The sequence below is a fragment of the Portunus trituberculatus genome, chromosome 35, assembly GCF_017591435.1.
Source record: "Portunus trituberculatus isolate SZX2019 chromosome 35, ASM1759143v1, whole genome shotgun sequence".
Taxonomy (NCBI): Eukaryota; Metazoa; Arthropoda; class Malacostraca; order Decapoda; family Portunidae; genus Portunus; species Portunus trituberculatus.
Window position 1 is genome coordinate 3,305,104 of NC_059289.1, and position 14,479 is coordinate 3,319,582.

Consider the following 14,479-nt stretch of genomic DNA (forward strand, 5'->3'; position numbering starts at 1 on the left):
TGTAGTACTCCTCATGTCACCAGAGATGACTGACAGAGACAGACTAAGTGAAATTATGACTCTTCTTTGTGTTTTTACTTCTAACGTGAGACAAACCATGATGCTTCATCTTGGGCACTTCTCTTAAGCAAAGTTAAACAGATAGACTTGGTGTTATTTTATGAAAGAGCAAGAGACATGAATGGTACTCTTACCAAATCTATCACAATCTAATGTCATTCAAGAAGACAAAAAAGTACAACCAATTTCTTTGCTAGAAAGCAGTGAGACCATCACTTTGGCTCCTCATTATGCTAATACAGCAAAATGACTTATATATATAACGCAATTCATCAACTAAACTTTAAAATCATGAGTAAATTTAAGGGACAATATGTACGAGACAACCTAGGAGTTGGGTATGCGATTTCACTGAATATGATTTGCACCAAGATTTGGAAAGGATGCAACAATATTTTGTCATGAAGAAAAGCACACTTTCAAGAGTTTGGAGAGAGAGAGAGAGAGAGAGAGAGAGAGAGAGAGAGAGAGAGAGAGAGAGAGAGAGAGAGAGAGAGAGAGAGAGAGAGAGAGAGAGAGAGAGAGAGAGAGAGAGAGAGAGAGAGAGAGAGAATCAGAATAAAAGGAAAGTAAGTTTAATGTAGATGTCAAAGAAACTGCTTGCTATAATTCTAATTATGTAACTAAGGTGTCCATTGTGGAGGCATCAGTCCTGATTGTTAAACAGACAGACCATGAAAATGACAATGTGGTCAAATTTAATGGGTTACTGGTAATTAGTGATCCAATTTCAGATGCTAGTTTTAATGAAGCATAAGTGAAAGCTTGTTGATGCAGTTCATGTCTAACACAATTCATAAATGTTTATGGTATGAGAAAAGGCAACAACAACAGTTGTACTGAACCAAACAATGAAACATTCTTGAAACCCTTGTGTGCTTACTATATATGAAATAACAACTTTTGCCTGTATGCATAAACTTGAGAGGCTGATTCAAGGAAGAAACGGCATATTTTTATGTATGTAAAAGTGACTGAAATCTTGTGTAGTACAATAATGTGATAAAGATATGTAAAAAAGGACTTACACAAACATGCGAGCACACACACGCACACATGCACACATATACATACGTGCATACACATACTCAAAAAAGAAAAAAATACGATAACAAGTGCTGCTATGACATGTCCAGCATATTCATATCAAAGCCACATGAGCAACTAACTTAGAGAGAAATAAAAAGAATACAACTCCTTTTCATCTGTAAAATGTGAGATTTGGTCAGGCAACGCTTCACCAGCGCACAATAAGAGTTCACCATATTTACAACAAGTTGAGAGCAGCTGCAGCTGTGACAAGACAGAAAAGCAGGGACTCAAGACTAAGGTTCTCAGTGCTGGCTATCTCCTGATTCCAGTGTTCATTGCCCATGGTGCACCATAGGGAGGAATAGTGTGGACAACAGTCTTTTACAGTTGCATAAGGAGTCCCATTATCACTGAAATGGCAATTACTCCATTAGGGCAAGCTAACATCCACTGAGAACCAATACTCAAGACTGCTTGGTGATGGCATAGACAGCAAGGAAAGCTACATTCCCCTACCAGGGTCTGTGTTGCAGCCCCACTCAACTAAATAGTAGATGCCTAATAAAGCTACTGTCAACTATAAGTGAGAATCACACATAAAAAAACTAATTCTAGAATCTCATTTGTCATCCTCAAGCTGCAGATCAGAACACCAGAGACAGGACAAGCCCTGCAGACCTTCCCTTGGAGATTTATAAATATTTAAATTTCGAGCATCAAATCTTTGGGTTAAGATAGGTTACTGGTATCACAGAAGAATTGTACCTCTTTTAAAATTTAACATCATCAGTATGTTTACAGATTATCACATTAAAATACAAAAGGTATCTCAACATCCAACTCATACCTGTCTGTCTTATTTAAAACTTGTCCTTTTTGGTTGAAACCATTAAACTCAAGAAAACTTTTAAATTTACGGCCAATGTCAGATATATTTTCAAGAACAAATGGTATTAGATAAAATTTTCTACACTTCAACTTACACAAGGACTTAATTATTTCCTAAGTAGTTCATGTTCAGCTTAAAGCAAGTGCTTGAACAAAATAAATAAAGTTTACTTTTCTAGAAAGACAGACAAGAGGTGCCAAGGGTCTGAGAGAAGGTTGGCTGCCTTAACCTCGATTTGCAACTGGAATGAAATGAAGCTAAGAACTGGGCAATTACAGCACAGCTCAGCACTCACAGGGGGTTTGTGCCAGGAATTATGGTACAAGTGTCATCAGACATCAAGTAACTTTCAGCACTCACTTTCTATGTGGGTTGTATTTCCCATTAATCTTACATCCTCTAATCTGCTGACAGTCCCCTTTAAAAACCTCACATCTGAATGATTCTAAGCAGATCAAAGGACAAAGACTGAGAAGAACTCCAAATAGAGAGAAATGGAGTGGAGTTACATTGCTTCTTACCACAACTGTACCAAGGAGTGGCCACCCATGTCTCACCAGCCATCCCACCTCATAAATTCCTCCTCTGTGGTGGTGGGCATGACTAAGACACACTGTATCCAGCCACCACTTAACTATGGAGGGTTTATATTGCTCATCGTTCCTTGCATCCAGTAAATAATTTAAAATAGTATAAAAATAAACACGTATCACAATTCGTAATGGTAAAAACAATCTCAATGTCCCTTCTTTTCACAGTGGCAGACTTAGTAATATAGCCATTGATGTGAACAGCTTTCCTATGTGTGTGGATTCAAGTGATGCAAAGAGTCCGAAATGTCACCGAGAGACACATCCAGCTTCACTGTTTAAGATTTCACTCTTGCTTTTTCTGTTCTGTGTCTTTGAGTCTAAGAGCATTTGGGATTCTGAGCAACACTGATCCAACACCAAACGCAATAAATTTGTGCCTAAGGAATTTATGTAGATATCTATGTACAGTGTTTGTTGAAGATTTGTATATGACGCAGATTTCGCAATGCTTGTAATGTCGATTTTGAAATACTACAAGAAAATCTACATCTTGCTACTTCTTGAATTCCAGATATGACTGCAATTTTCATTTGTCATCACATGGCAACTACAATAAAATTCAATGACACTGAGGTGCCAATGACAGGAACACAGCACTTGTCTCACTCTCTAACTCCTGTCTTACACTAAACAAAAGCCATTGTCATCAAATAATAATGAGTATTCTTAAGAAAACAAAGTAAAATAAAATAAAATACCTTCCACACTCTTACCAAAATAATAAAAATAGATAAAGAACTAGCAACGCTTCCTGTCACTCTTAGCTAAGATGAGCCTCGGAGAGGATAAGTTCTCTTCTTCAGATGAACTATCATCCTCAGAGAGCGAAGAGGTGTCATTGGAGAAGCTACTGACAGAGGAGGCTGGGGAGTTGGAAAAGTTACTTTGTGGGGAGGGGTTACTGAGACCACTGTCTGCCTCTGCTGTGGCTAAGAAGGGATTAATATGAGGTACTGTTGAGGTTAGGGAATCTTCTTCATCTTCAACCTCTGTCTGGCTGGTCTCCAAGTTCATGTTCACGTCTGTTTGTTGTGTTGAAACAGACATGATACCTTGTGACCCCGGCACCACAACCTGGAAAAGTAACTTGTGTGAGAACCTGTCCCGTCCTATCAAGACTGCAGTTCACTCATATAACTTTTGAGGAAGATGACCTGGGTGTGTGCATGTTCCTTTCTATCATATCCTATTGCACTTCATTCATGTAACTTGTGAGGAAGATGACATGAGCAACTGCCAGACTCACCTCATATAATTGTGCTCCAGACCGGATATTCTCAAGAATGTGACTGTTCTCGGGATTGGAGAGAACAGACAGAACAAATTTCTTAGTTTGCTTCTGCAGGTCCTCAATCTCCCGCTGTAGTTGCTGGTTCTTCCTGAGGAGGTCTGCAGTCTTCATGGTGATGTCCAGGAGCCCAGACTGCCGCAGAGCCTGGGGAAATGAATGAGTGATGAAGGTTATTTCTATTTTGATGCAAGAATTAAACAAGATGTCACAAACTGATAAGCACATGAACAATGAAACTTATATATATATATATATATATATATATATATATATATTTCTGCTGTGCCACACTTTCAAGACAAACATAGTTGTGACTAGTACATAACTAATAAACTAACAAAGCATGACGTCACAATATGAATACATAACAAAACATATGCTGCAGACAGTACTGTATATTGATTTTAATACAACACTAGTATATGAAAGTTGATAAAGAGATGAGGTACTGTACATGAAGGAATTAATTTTTATATATTATTAAGTCGCTCTTTCAAAACAAACATAATGGTGTCTGAAAAGTATGCAACAAGCGGAAAAAAATAATTACACCACAGTAACATCACAGATAACAGAATAAGACAACAAAGATTAGCCAATAACACAACCAAGACAACATGAGCTAAACCAACAAAACAAGATAACACAAGAGTAATCAGCATAAAATGAAAATCAAAACCTCCATACCTCTGCTGTCCTCAGGAATCTCTTTCTTCTGGAAGTGTAGGACTCTTTGCTTTTACTGTCACTGTCACTCTCTGGTGAAGGTGATCTCTCCACACGCGCCCTCTTGCTGATCTCTTTCCTGCTGGTACTGAGATCTGGGGAGGGTGAGGAGGGAGGGTCTTCTAAGGTAGGACTGAGGGGCCGTGGGGAGGCGTCTTGAGTAATCTCTGACAGTCTCCTCTTGAATTCCTGCTGGCCTGTGCTGGAAGACACCACTGGTTCCTGGAAGAAGGGGATATGTTGTCACTCTGCCACCTCATTTATCTTCTCATTAGTGATAGTATTTGAGTATTTTCTAGGAGTTCTTTTTAATATTAAGTAAACAATAGTTAGTCATGCTGGTGTGTGTGTCTCTCAATGAATTTAAGAAAGTAAGTTCATAAAATACAAGTTGATCTACACAAGATGATTAAAAGCTTTTCAGCTTTTTTTTTTTTTTTTTTTGCTGTGATGCTATACCATCTTGAAGCTTTCTACTGAGCTTTTCCCAGACCATTATTACTGTACATCTAAAAACAATGTAAAATACACTCAGAAAGTCTTATATAATATACAAAGCCCCCCAAAACAACAATACTTGTACATTCTTGAACAGATATAATTTCTATACTCAATCCACAACATCTATTTTCCTTCCATGAAATCCCTCCACATTCATTTCTCATATCATGTTAGTAACCAAAGGGAAGACCAGCAGGGCACCATTCTCATTTCCCTGCTGTGTGTGCTAAGGTTACCAGCTCAATGCTAAAGAGGCTTCACTAATCCTCTCTCACTGCAGACCAGACGAACCAGTCACAGGGTCATGTCAATACTCTAAGACTAATCTGTTACAAATCCCTTTCCCTTCAGTCTCAAAAAGTCACCTTATCTTCTTGTGTTCATCTAACATAAAAATTTAAAGAAAGCTGGATTCAAGGGATGGTAATTATGGTTCCCTAACTTGTAAATTAAGAGTACTAATAAAAAAAAAAATATATATATATATACCAATATGTGATGTATTTCGGTGTGTGTGTGTGTGTGTGTGTGTGTGTGTGTGTGTGTGTGTGTGAGCCAGTATTTCAAAACAATTATCTGCCTGTTCATAGTTTTAATATTGAAGCACAAAACAAATAACAACCTTGATTCAGTGTCAGGGAGAGAGGGTAAAATGATGTCAGGGGTTCATTTCACGAGCTCGGTAGAGGATGAAAACGAAATGCTGCCTATTAACCTAACTAACTAACTTTTACGTCATCACTTTCCACCACAGTCCTTGGTAAGAGATTTGTATCCATCATTCTGTGTCCCACGAGCGATGTAATACTTCAATTTTTTCGATTCAGTAATACCATGTTTTATTTGTCTCATCTTTTCTCTCCCTTACACGACTTTCCTCTCACTGAAATCGTGTAAAATAAAATTCTTTCCATATATCCAATTCCCTTGCTCCACTAGTCCACCTACGCGTCATAGCAAGCAACAATTCAACATTTATCAGACAATTTTCCCTTGAATATAAATCCCTTTTCTCACTCACGCTTCTGAGTGTGTAATATACTGTACCTCTCATTCATTTCCCTCCTTATCTAACTAAACCATTCCAGTCCTACTCGTTTATTTAATCTTACAATTTTACCTCATATGGACTTTCACTTCTCATTCCATCGATTTATTTAGTATACATCTCATTCATATCCTTTCCTAAAGAACTCCATACTTCCCAACTCTACAATATTACATCACTATCTCCTTACTCTATCACCATTCAGAACAGTCACCTCTCATTCATTCCCTTCTCTAACCAAGTCCCCCCAGTCATCTTCCTACGTAATGTTATATCGAGATAACCTTATTTCCCTGCGTAGTATTCCCTGACCCCTCTTCACAGCTCCCTCCCCCCTCCGCCCGATGTGGCAACACTGATCCTTCCCACGACGCAGAGGGCCAGGCAAACCCAAGTTCCCCTTTAATTTCTAGTGTATTTTTGTATGCTTGCGCAATGGTCGACCCGCCGCTTGTAGGAGGGAGGGGGGAATTACGAGAATTACGAAACAGCTGCGTAGGAGGAAGAGTGGGAGGTGGAGGAGGAGAAGGATGAAAGGAGAGTAAGGGAGAGTTTGGATGAAGGAGGACTGAAGACGGGACGGAGAATTTGATTATACCGCTCCTTTCTCCCCCCCCCTCTCTCTCTCTCTCTCTCTGGAATAGCAATAGCGGTGCAAAACACTCTCAGACCATAGTTTTATAAGGTAGCCAAGGTACTAATGCTCAAAAGATAATTTTTCACGATTGCATTTGAAGATAATGGATTACTATGCTTGCGCGCACACACACACACACACACACACACACTAAAGCACGCAACATGTGAAATTTAGCTCTAGGCATTGATTCTCTCTCTCTCTCTCTCTCTCTCTCTCTCTCTAGGTGCCATACTACTGCACCACCACCACCACCACCATCAGCTCACAACTAATCAATGCTTTGGTGTTGCATGGACCCTTGAAATCCCTCCCCCTCCTCCCACAACGCGTCCCCTTAAACACCGTGTCTTGCAGTCCATCCACGCTGAAGTCCATTCCTTGCCAGCTGTTCTATGCTCCGTCATCCACCTCGCCACCTTGTCATCCACCCCCGTTAGCCTCGTCACTGTTATTCTTTTACTATGCATTTTCACTAAGTCATTCGGGCAGGCAGCTGTGTCATGTAGTATGAAGTACCTTTGTTGATTTGAATTTTACTTAACCTCTTCAGTATCAGGACACGTTTCCATACTCATTCTGGTTACTATTTGATGATTTTAAACAGCTTCAGAAACTTATGTGGGGGTTATAATAGTGAAGATTTTGTCCTTTAATTTTCTGGTCTAATGTCAATAAAATCGTCTAATCATCCTTAAAACTAGTGGTAAAAATGCGTCCCAATACTGAAAGGGTAAACCGCTTCAGATTTAAATATTCCTCGTTTTCTTTTCCACTTTTTTTTGTTCATCTTCTTAAGTGGTAAAAATAACAATAATAATAATAGTTTTGTTTTATGTTATTCATTTAATATTACTTAAGTGCTACAATGATATTCAATTAAACGAGACTTCAATCCTACATATACACCATTTCCCTCCCCGACCTTTTTTTTTTTTTTTTTTTCATCTACGAAGTCGCAACTTAAAATGAGTGTCAATTATTTACATGTACTTACTGTTTCCCGTGTACTAATCACTACCTCCATTTGACAATTTGAGTTGGCTGTAATGACGCTGGGAAACAGGATATTGGCCATCAATGTAAATTAATTGCTGAAAACTGTTTAACCCATTCAGTACCAGGACGCATTTCTATACTCGTTCTGCTTACTATTTGGCGATTTGATACAGGTTCAGAAACTCAAGTGGGGGATTATAATAGTGAAGACTGTGGCCAATAATCTTCTGAACTCCATAGACCCTTCCTAATGTCAATAAAATGCTCTAATCGTGCACAAATCTCAAGGTAAAAATGCGTCCCAGTACTGAAGGTTAATTTCAAACACAGTGCCACTCAAAATACTGCTACACTACTGCTGAATTTTGTTGAGACTTAAGAGCAGCTTTTGAATGTCTATAAATATATTTGTTGAAATGAAATAGAGCGAGTAATACAATAGAATAGCTTTACACTCAAGAACAAATAACACAACAAAACAGCTTTGCATGTCTATAAATATCTTTATGAAACAGAATATTGAGAGCATTTGTAAGTGATGACCTAACACGAACGAGGAGAGAGAGAGAGAGAGAGAGAGAGAGAGAGAGAGAGAGAGAGAGAGAGAGAGAGAGAGAGAGAGAGAGAGAGAGGAGAGAAACTTACTGTTTTCACTAATCAACCTGAAAGCACTAGTGTTGTATATACGCAATAATATCCTTTTCTGCTGCACGAGTAACTTGTCTCCCGCAATAGTAAAGCTGCAGAGAGAGAGAGAGAGAGAGAGAGAGAGAGAGAGAGAGTATACAATAGGCGAAGAGTATTTTTATTATAACGATGATGACTACAACGACGATAATAATGACAGGTGGGGTGTGTCTTTCCTTTCACGCGGTACGAACACGAGTAATAGTGACAGTAATGCCAGTTATTGCATTCCCAAAACGTTCTATCTGGCAGGCAAGACTTCCGGGTCATCACAGCCCCGCCCCAAACTGATGCATCAAACATTAACCACAACTCCCCCTCTTCGTCCCTGCCTCTTGACCATAATACATTCTGAAACTCCACCTCCACTATAGACAGAAGCCTCCAGTTGAAGCAGTACGTGTTCTCAGTAATGGTTTTACGATTCTGAAGATAGATTAATAAGATTTTCACATTATCCAAAGGAGAAGCACTCTTGACAACTCGGCTAATCATATTTGCGGTCTTGAAAAACAGTCGTGATGAGAGAGCAGAGCGGTACGGGTCTTGCATCTGAGTCATTTATAGCTGCCAGTGACGCCAAAGTAAGGTAAATCCATCTTCTGAAACCCAGTAGACAGTTTAATGAGAATGATAAATTTAGAGGAGGAAGTAATGGAAATAATCATCCTGATGTTAATTTTCGTATGTTCTGCTGCTCCAGTTGTAATGAATTAATAGTGAGATTAGTGCCCCATAATGCAACACCGCCGTAAAGGCTCGTGTTTCTTTTATTTCTGTCTGGCAGCAATCCTGACAAAGCCACAACATAAAAGATATTGAATTCCGTGAACATGTGAAGGCCAGGCACAAGAAATCCTAAACCTTGCAAGACATCATGAGTTTGGAGAACAATGACTTCCTTGAGTTTATCACCAAGTAACTGATCAGTGTAGTCAGAGCAGTGACTTCCTCTGATTACTTTCTATTTTGGCTTGTAACTGACCTAGTATACTGTCACTGTCATTGCTCCATCCAGACAACCTTGCCCTTTTCGCTTAGAACTTTATTTTGAACACACTGACTGACGCTTTAGCTAATACACACAACCTACACTGGAGTCGCGATAACTATAACCTAAACACTTAAAATGTATCAAGTGGACAGTAAATAAACCTTCGACAACACAAAGAGAGCGAATCTACAACGCCATTACCCACTACCCGCTTTGAAATCCAATAACTTATCTCAGATCATCACTTTCACTCTCCCTTCTTACACCCTTCAATCATCACTCTTTCCTTCTCTCCTTCCTGCTCCTATATCTTAACTCTCAGACTCTCAAGTGTCTCCTTCCATAAAAAGGCTTTCAACACTCCATCAAGGATATAAAAGAACATGAAAGGGAAGGGAATGTGTGACCAGAATGAGTAAAACGTGCCCTTGCCGAGTCTGAGAAGTGAAAGGAGACGGGAAGAAAAGGCAAAAATACAAAAATCTAAAAGACACTCCTTGCAAAGTTCCCGTTTACTAGAAACTATAAACACATCATTAGCTCCGTAAAGTGGAATATAGGTGATTTAGAGCCAAGAAAGTTAACACAACACTCAAGAAATAGAATCTAATTACTTTGTCGGTGCAGGAGTTCACCTTCACATCACGTCGCCACTCATGTCTACCGTGAGTTTCAGTATGAGTGACGCAAGTGATGAGTGTGTGGTCACAAATACTATGAGAGAGAGAGAGAGAGAGAGAGAGAGAGAGAGAGAGAGAGAGAGAGAGAGAGAGTTAAGATAAAGTTGAAAGATAGATTCGATGTACAGTGTAAGCCCCCGAGCGTACCCACCTCAAAATCATTAATTTCAAGAGAGGCACATACGGCACCTCACCACCTCATTTAGACCCATCCGATAGCATTTGCAGTGCCTCTCTCTCTCTCTCTCTCTCTCTCTCTCTCTCTCTCTCTCATCGGAATAATACTAATTATTAACCGAACATTCGTGTTCATGCAACATTTATCGTGCCGTCAGCGTCAGGCAACTGCTAAGGAGGTTTTTAGGGCAAGGAGGGCAGGGGGAAGGGGGAGAAATGGGAGTCTGGGTTGTGGTAAGTGCCTGACTGGGTGGGACTAACAGATGGGGCCTCCTCCCCCTCCTCCAGACACGTGTAGCCGCATGCCAGTCCTCACCCACATAGCCAACCTGCACGCTTTTGGCGCAGCGACCGAGGTCAAATCCATTGGGAATAAGTGCCTAGCGAGCCAATGTGCTGCATGAAATCAGTACCTTAGAGTGAAGGCTACGGGAAGTGGAAGGTTTGCGTTCAGGAAGGGTTGGCAATACTGGCAAGTGACAGCACGTTTCCGTTCTGTAATCGGGAAAGAACTGTACTGAGACCCAGGAATGCCAACACTGAGTCATGGTATCATAAAGCAGTAGTGGGAGCTCTTCGCCTTTATATTACTTAGTTTCAAAAGATATACACGGGGAAACTGAATTAATCCTCTTCTTACAATTCATAAAATAAACTGCTTTTTCTAACTCGGTTTTTCATGATAATACACAGACAAATCACGTAGTCAAAATCCTTCAATACGTAAGTTTTGGGCAATGTGCCTTTAACATATTCAATTAATCTTTCCCTATTAAATTAATGCTTTCATGACTATATATGAAGAATAAACGTGTGTGTGTGTGTGTGTGTGTGTGTGTGTGTGTGTGTGTGTGTGTGTGTGTGTGTGTGAAAAACCCAAGCATTCTTGCGCATCCCGTCACTATATACGTCGGACTCTTAACACCTATCAGAGCCAGCCATCGAAATACGGCCATACAACTTCACCTCGACACCTTCCGTCAAATGATAATAAACTAAACCTAACGCTGCCATCAAGGAAGAAGGCCCGTCATACCCCCGGATCAGCTAGTAACAGATAAAATGAGGGAGCAGTAATTAATAACAACAACAGAAAGACTGAATAAGATCTCACAGTCAGCTGACCAGAGACGTGCCCGAACAGAGAGGATAATGATCACAGCAGCATGGTAAGTTCATAAGGATCACCTCTGTCCACTCGCTTTCTTCTAAACTCTCACTACATTTCCGTCTGTCAAGAAGCAGCACATGATGGTTGAGTCACACAAGGAAACGACTGTCCCATTCCCAGCCGAGTAAGAAGGGATGGAAAGGTGCAATGGTGCCTTGCTCTCAGGGGAAAGAGACGAGGGTGAAAGAGTGTGAGTGGAGTGTAGGTTCACAAGTTGCAAAAGGGAAATGTAGTTGAGAGAGAGAGAGAGAGAGAGAGAGAGAGAGAGAGAGAGAGAGAGAGAGAGAGAGAGAGAGAGAGAGAAAGCTTTTCCAAACGGAGCAAAAAATATTTATGTAAGTTACGAATATAGCAAAGTAATGTAGTAGATATACACAATTTTAATTTGTCACTCTATGAAGAGCGGATATTCAAAGAGGAGGGATCAAAAAGTAAATTCGCAAGTGGATAATACTAAATAACAACTAGCGAATTATGAAATTAAAACAAGTCAACAAAAAACAAGCGGGTGAGTAGGAAAAAAAATGTCAGTCTGATCTGTTATAATATCGGAATAGAATAGAGAAAAATCTACACGCGTATCGATAAAATAGTTCGGACTATCAGATTATCAGACCACATAAATAAAATATATAAATAGTAAAAGAAGAACTACTTAAATTGAATTATGAGGCAAGATAACCTAACCTAAACCAAAACCTTGGGTCACTTCTACACTACTAATGCGTCCACATCTCAAACAGCAGACTTTCATTACAGCAGCGAAGTTTAAGCCATTCCAGCACTTCAGGTTTGTGGGACGCACATTCCACCTGTCTGAAAATTGATTTGACGCTTCAAGGACACCTGCAGTGCCTGACCCTTCACGGAACAGACAGAACTGAGAGAGAGAGAGAGAGAGAGAGAGAGAGAGAGAGAGAGAGAGAGAGAGAGAGAGAGAGAGAGAGAGAGAGCATTGGTGGTTTCAGAAATAACCATGATCAGGAGCCAGATAGATAATAAACTTCCAAAACGGCAGAGTACTACAAATGAATAAACTGTATGACTTTAAATCCTAAAAAGAAAATATTCATCTGGAATAAATAAATAACAAAAACAAAAATAAATAAGAAAATAAAAATAGATAATCCTTTAAAGCTCCACTTTCTTTCCACAGCACTGATGCATCTCAGCAATCAGTAAGATCGAATTAACTTTGACTAAAGATTCGCCAAGTCACGTTACCTGCCTCGACTCAAGACTGAAATAAGCTGCACTCTCGCTTTCATGTGTACGTCTTTTGAACCTTATAATCCATCTCTTGCTTAAGATTACGTCAGGAAAGTGGGTCCATGGTTCTATTATACTAACCAATATTAGTTGTTGTTGATGAGACAGCTTTATGGACAGAGATGATAGCTGGGGTTAGGTTATGTTACCATGTATGAATAACTAAAGAGGTCATCACGTGTAGGCCTACTAGCTTCCTATAACTCCTAAATGTTCTTATGCCAGTACTTATGTACATGTACGTCCCTTTTGGGTCCTTAGAATACCTAAGTAATGGGCATCTCCCCGCCATACAAAAACATCCATAATTCTATGGTTGACTGAGCTTTCACAAATGTATTATTCATGTAAAACTATAAAGACAAGATAAAGGTGAGTATTCGTTTTGTAACCCAGGCCAGCACCACTAACAGCAGAAAATGTTTCCATAGTATTTTAAACAGATCTCAACAAAAGAAATGTGGAACGTTTATCATCAAGGAGATTGTGGTTTATGGCACGAACTGTGGAAGTGAAAGTGAAAACCATCCACTCTATAAACTTTAAGAACTGTGAGAAACAGTACCATATAGTGGGAAGATAAGAGCATACTGAGACAACAAAAGGCTAATTCACCTGAACAAGACACCAGTGAGAGCTAATACTTTATTATCTAATGGACATTTGGAAGATCCTGGGACAAATCCAATCCAAGAAACATGAAAGGAGGGTAACTAAATAAAGGAAATACAGTTTCTTACCTTCTTAATGATTGGTTCCGTGTCACACAGACTGGTGGCATACATCTCCACCACTTCATGCACCCCCACGCCCATTTTCGGGGCCTGGGGAAGCTTGGTCATGGGAAGAGGCGTCTTGGCTGAGGGTGGGGAAAGATTTCTGACTCCAATTAGAGGCGGTTCTTTCCTCTACCGCCACCGCAGTCGCCGCCACAGTACCAAAAGAACCCGGGTGTGACAAGCAGGGGAGTTAGGTACACAGGTCCAGTACAAGATTTCTCCACTCTCTGCGTACAGGGGTATTTTTTCCGTTCATCTCATGGTTCTCGGTGGAAACTCACTCAGATTCACCACACGCCTTGCATATTGTCGAGTTTTCTTGCTAAAGGGAGATGATAACACTGATACACCCGCTCTTGCCCTTTGTTTAGCACAGTTTTTGTATCTTGTAGGGTGCGGTCGGGGTGTGAATGTGGTGCTGTCACTTCAGGAGGCCAGACACACCTGCTGGGCGGAAGGCGTTGTTGTAACCTTTTTCCGCCCAAATTTCATAACCCAGTCCAACACAAGAGCCTCGTGAAATCCATGGGCCAGCCAAACAATCACTCCAGTATTCACTTTTCAGGCTCCACACTTCTTTTCCTCACACAAAGGTCTCACATCTGTCTAGCAGCCGTGTCATATATGGTGTGGCTATGTAACACTACCACCCCTTCTCCTTGTCAGCTAGGGAGATACTGGTTGGTAAATATAATGGTCGAGTCTGTTCCACCACCACCAGCTACCGCCGGCAGCGTAACTCCGGAAAACATGTCGTACGATGCTGCCACTCCTCCCAAACCAATAATATTATCTACAATCAATGTTAGTTTTACAGCATCTAAGTATTTACTATTCTACGTGAGACTGTAATATTCTTGACTTCAAACTGAGGAAAAGTTAGTAGCTTCCATTTACTGCCGTCATCGACACTGAGATGGATAAATTCTCTCTCTCTCTCTCTCTC

At 40.2% G+C, this 14,479-nt stretch overlaps 1 protein-coding gene across 2 annotated transcripts in view; it reads right to left on the bottom strand.

The window, feature by feature from the left end:
* Positions 1-14,226, bottom strand: part of LOC123513006 (CLOCK-interacting pacemaker-like) — a 16,225-nt gene extending 1,999 nt beyond the window's left edge. The window contains exons 1-5 of one of the 2 annotated variants that reach the window (XM_045269805.1): positions 13,495-14,226; positions 10,728-10,809; positions 4,553-4,813; positions 3,821-4,009; positions 1-3,648 (exon numbers count right to left, since the gene is read on the bottom strand). The exon at positions 1-3,648 is cut by the window's left edge and continues 1,999 nt beyond it. In XM_045269805.1, the coding sequence (XP_045125740.1) occupies positions 3,313-3,648; positions 3,821-4,009; positions 4,553-4,813; positions 10,728-10,809; positions 13,495-13,553 (927 nt within the window). In that variant the 5' untranslated portion in view covers positions 13,554-14,226 and the 3' untranslated portion in view covers positions 1-3,312. The remainder of the gene's footprint in view (positions 3,649-3,820; positions 4,010-4,552; positions 4,814-10,727; positions 10,810-13,494) is intronic. The other variant, XM_045269806.1, reaches the window with a different exon arrangement.
* Positions 14,227-14,479: the final 253 nt, after the last annotated feature.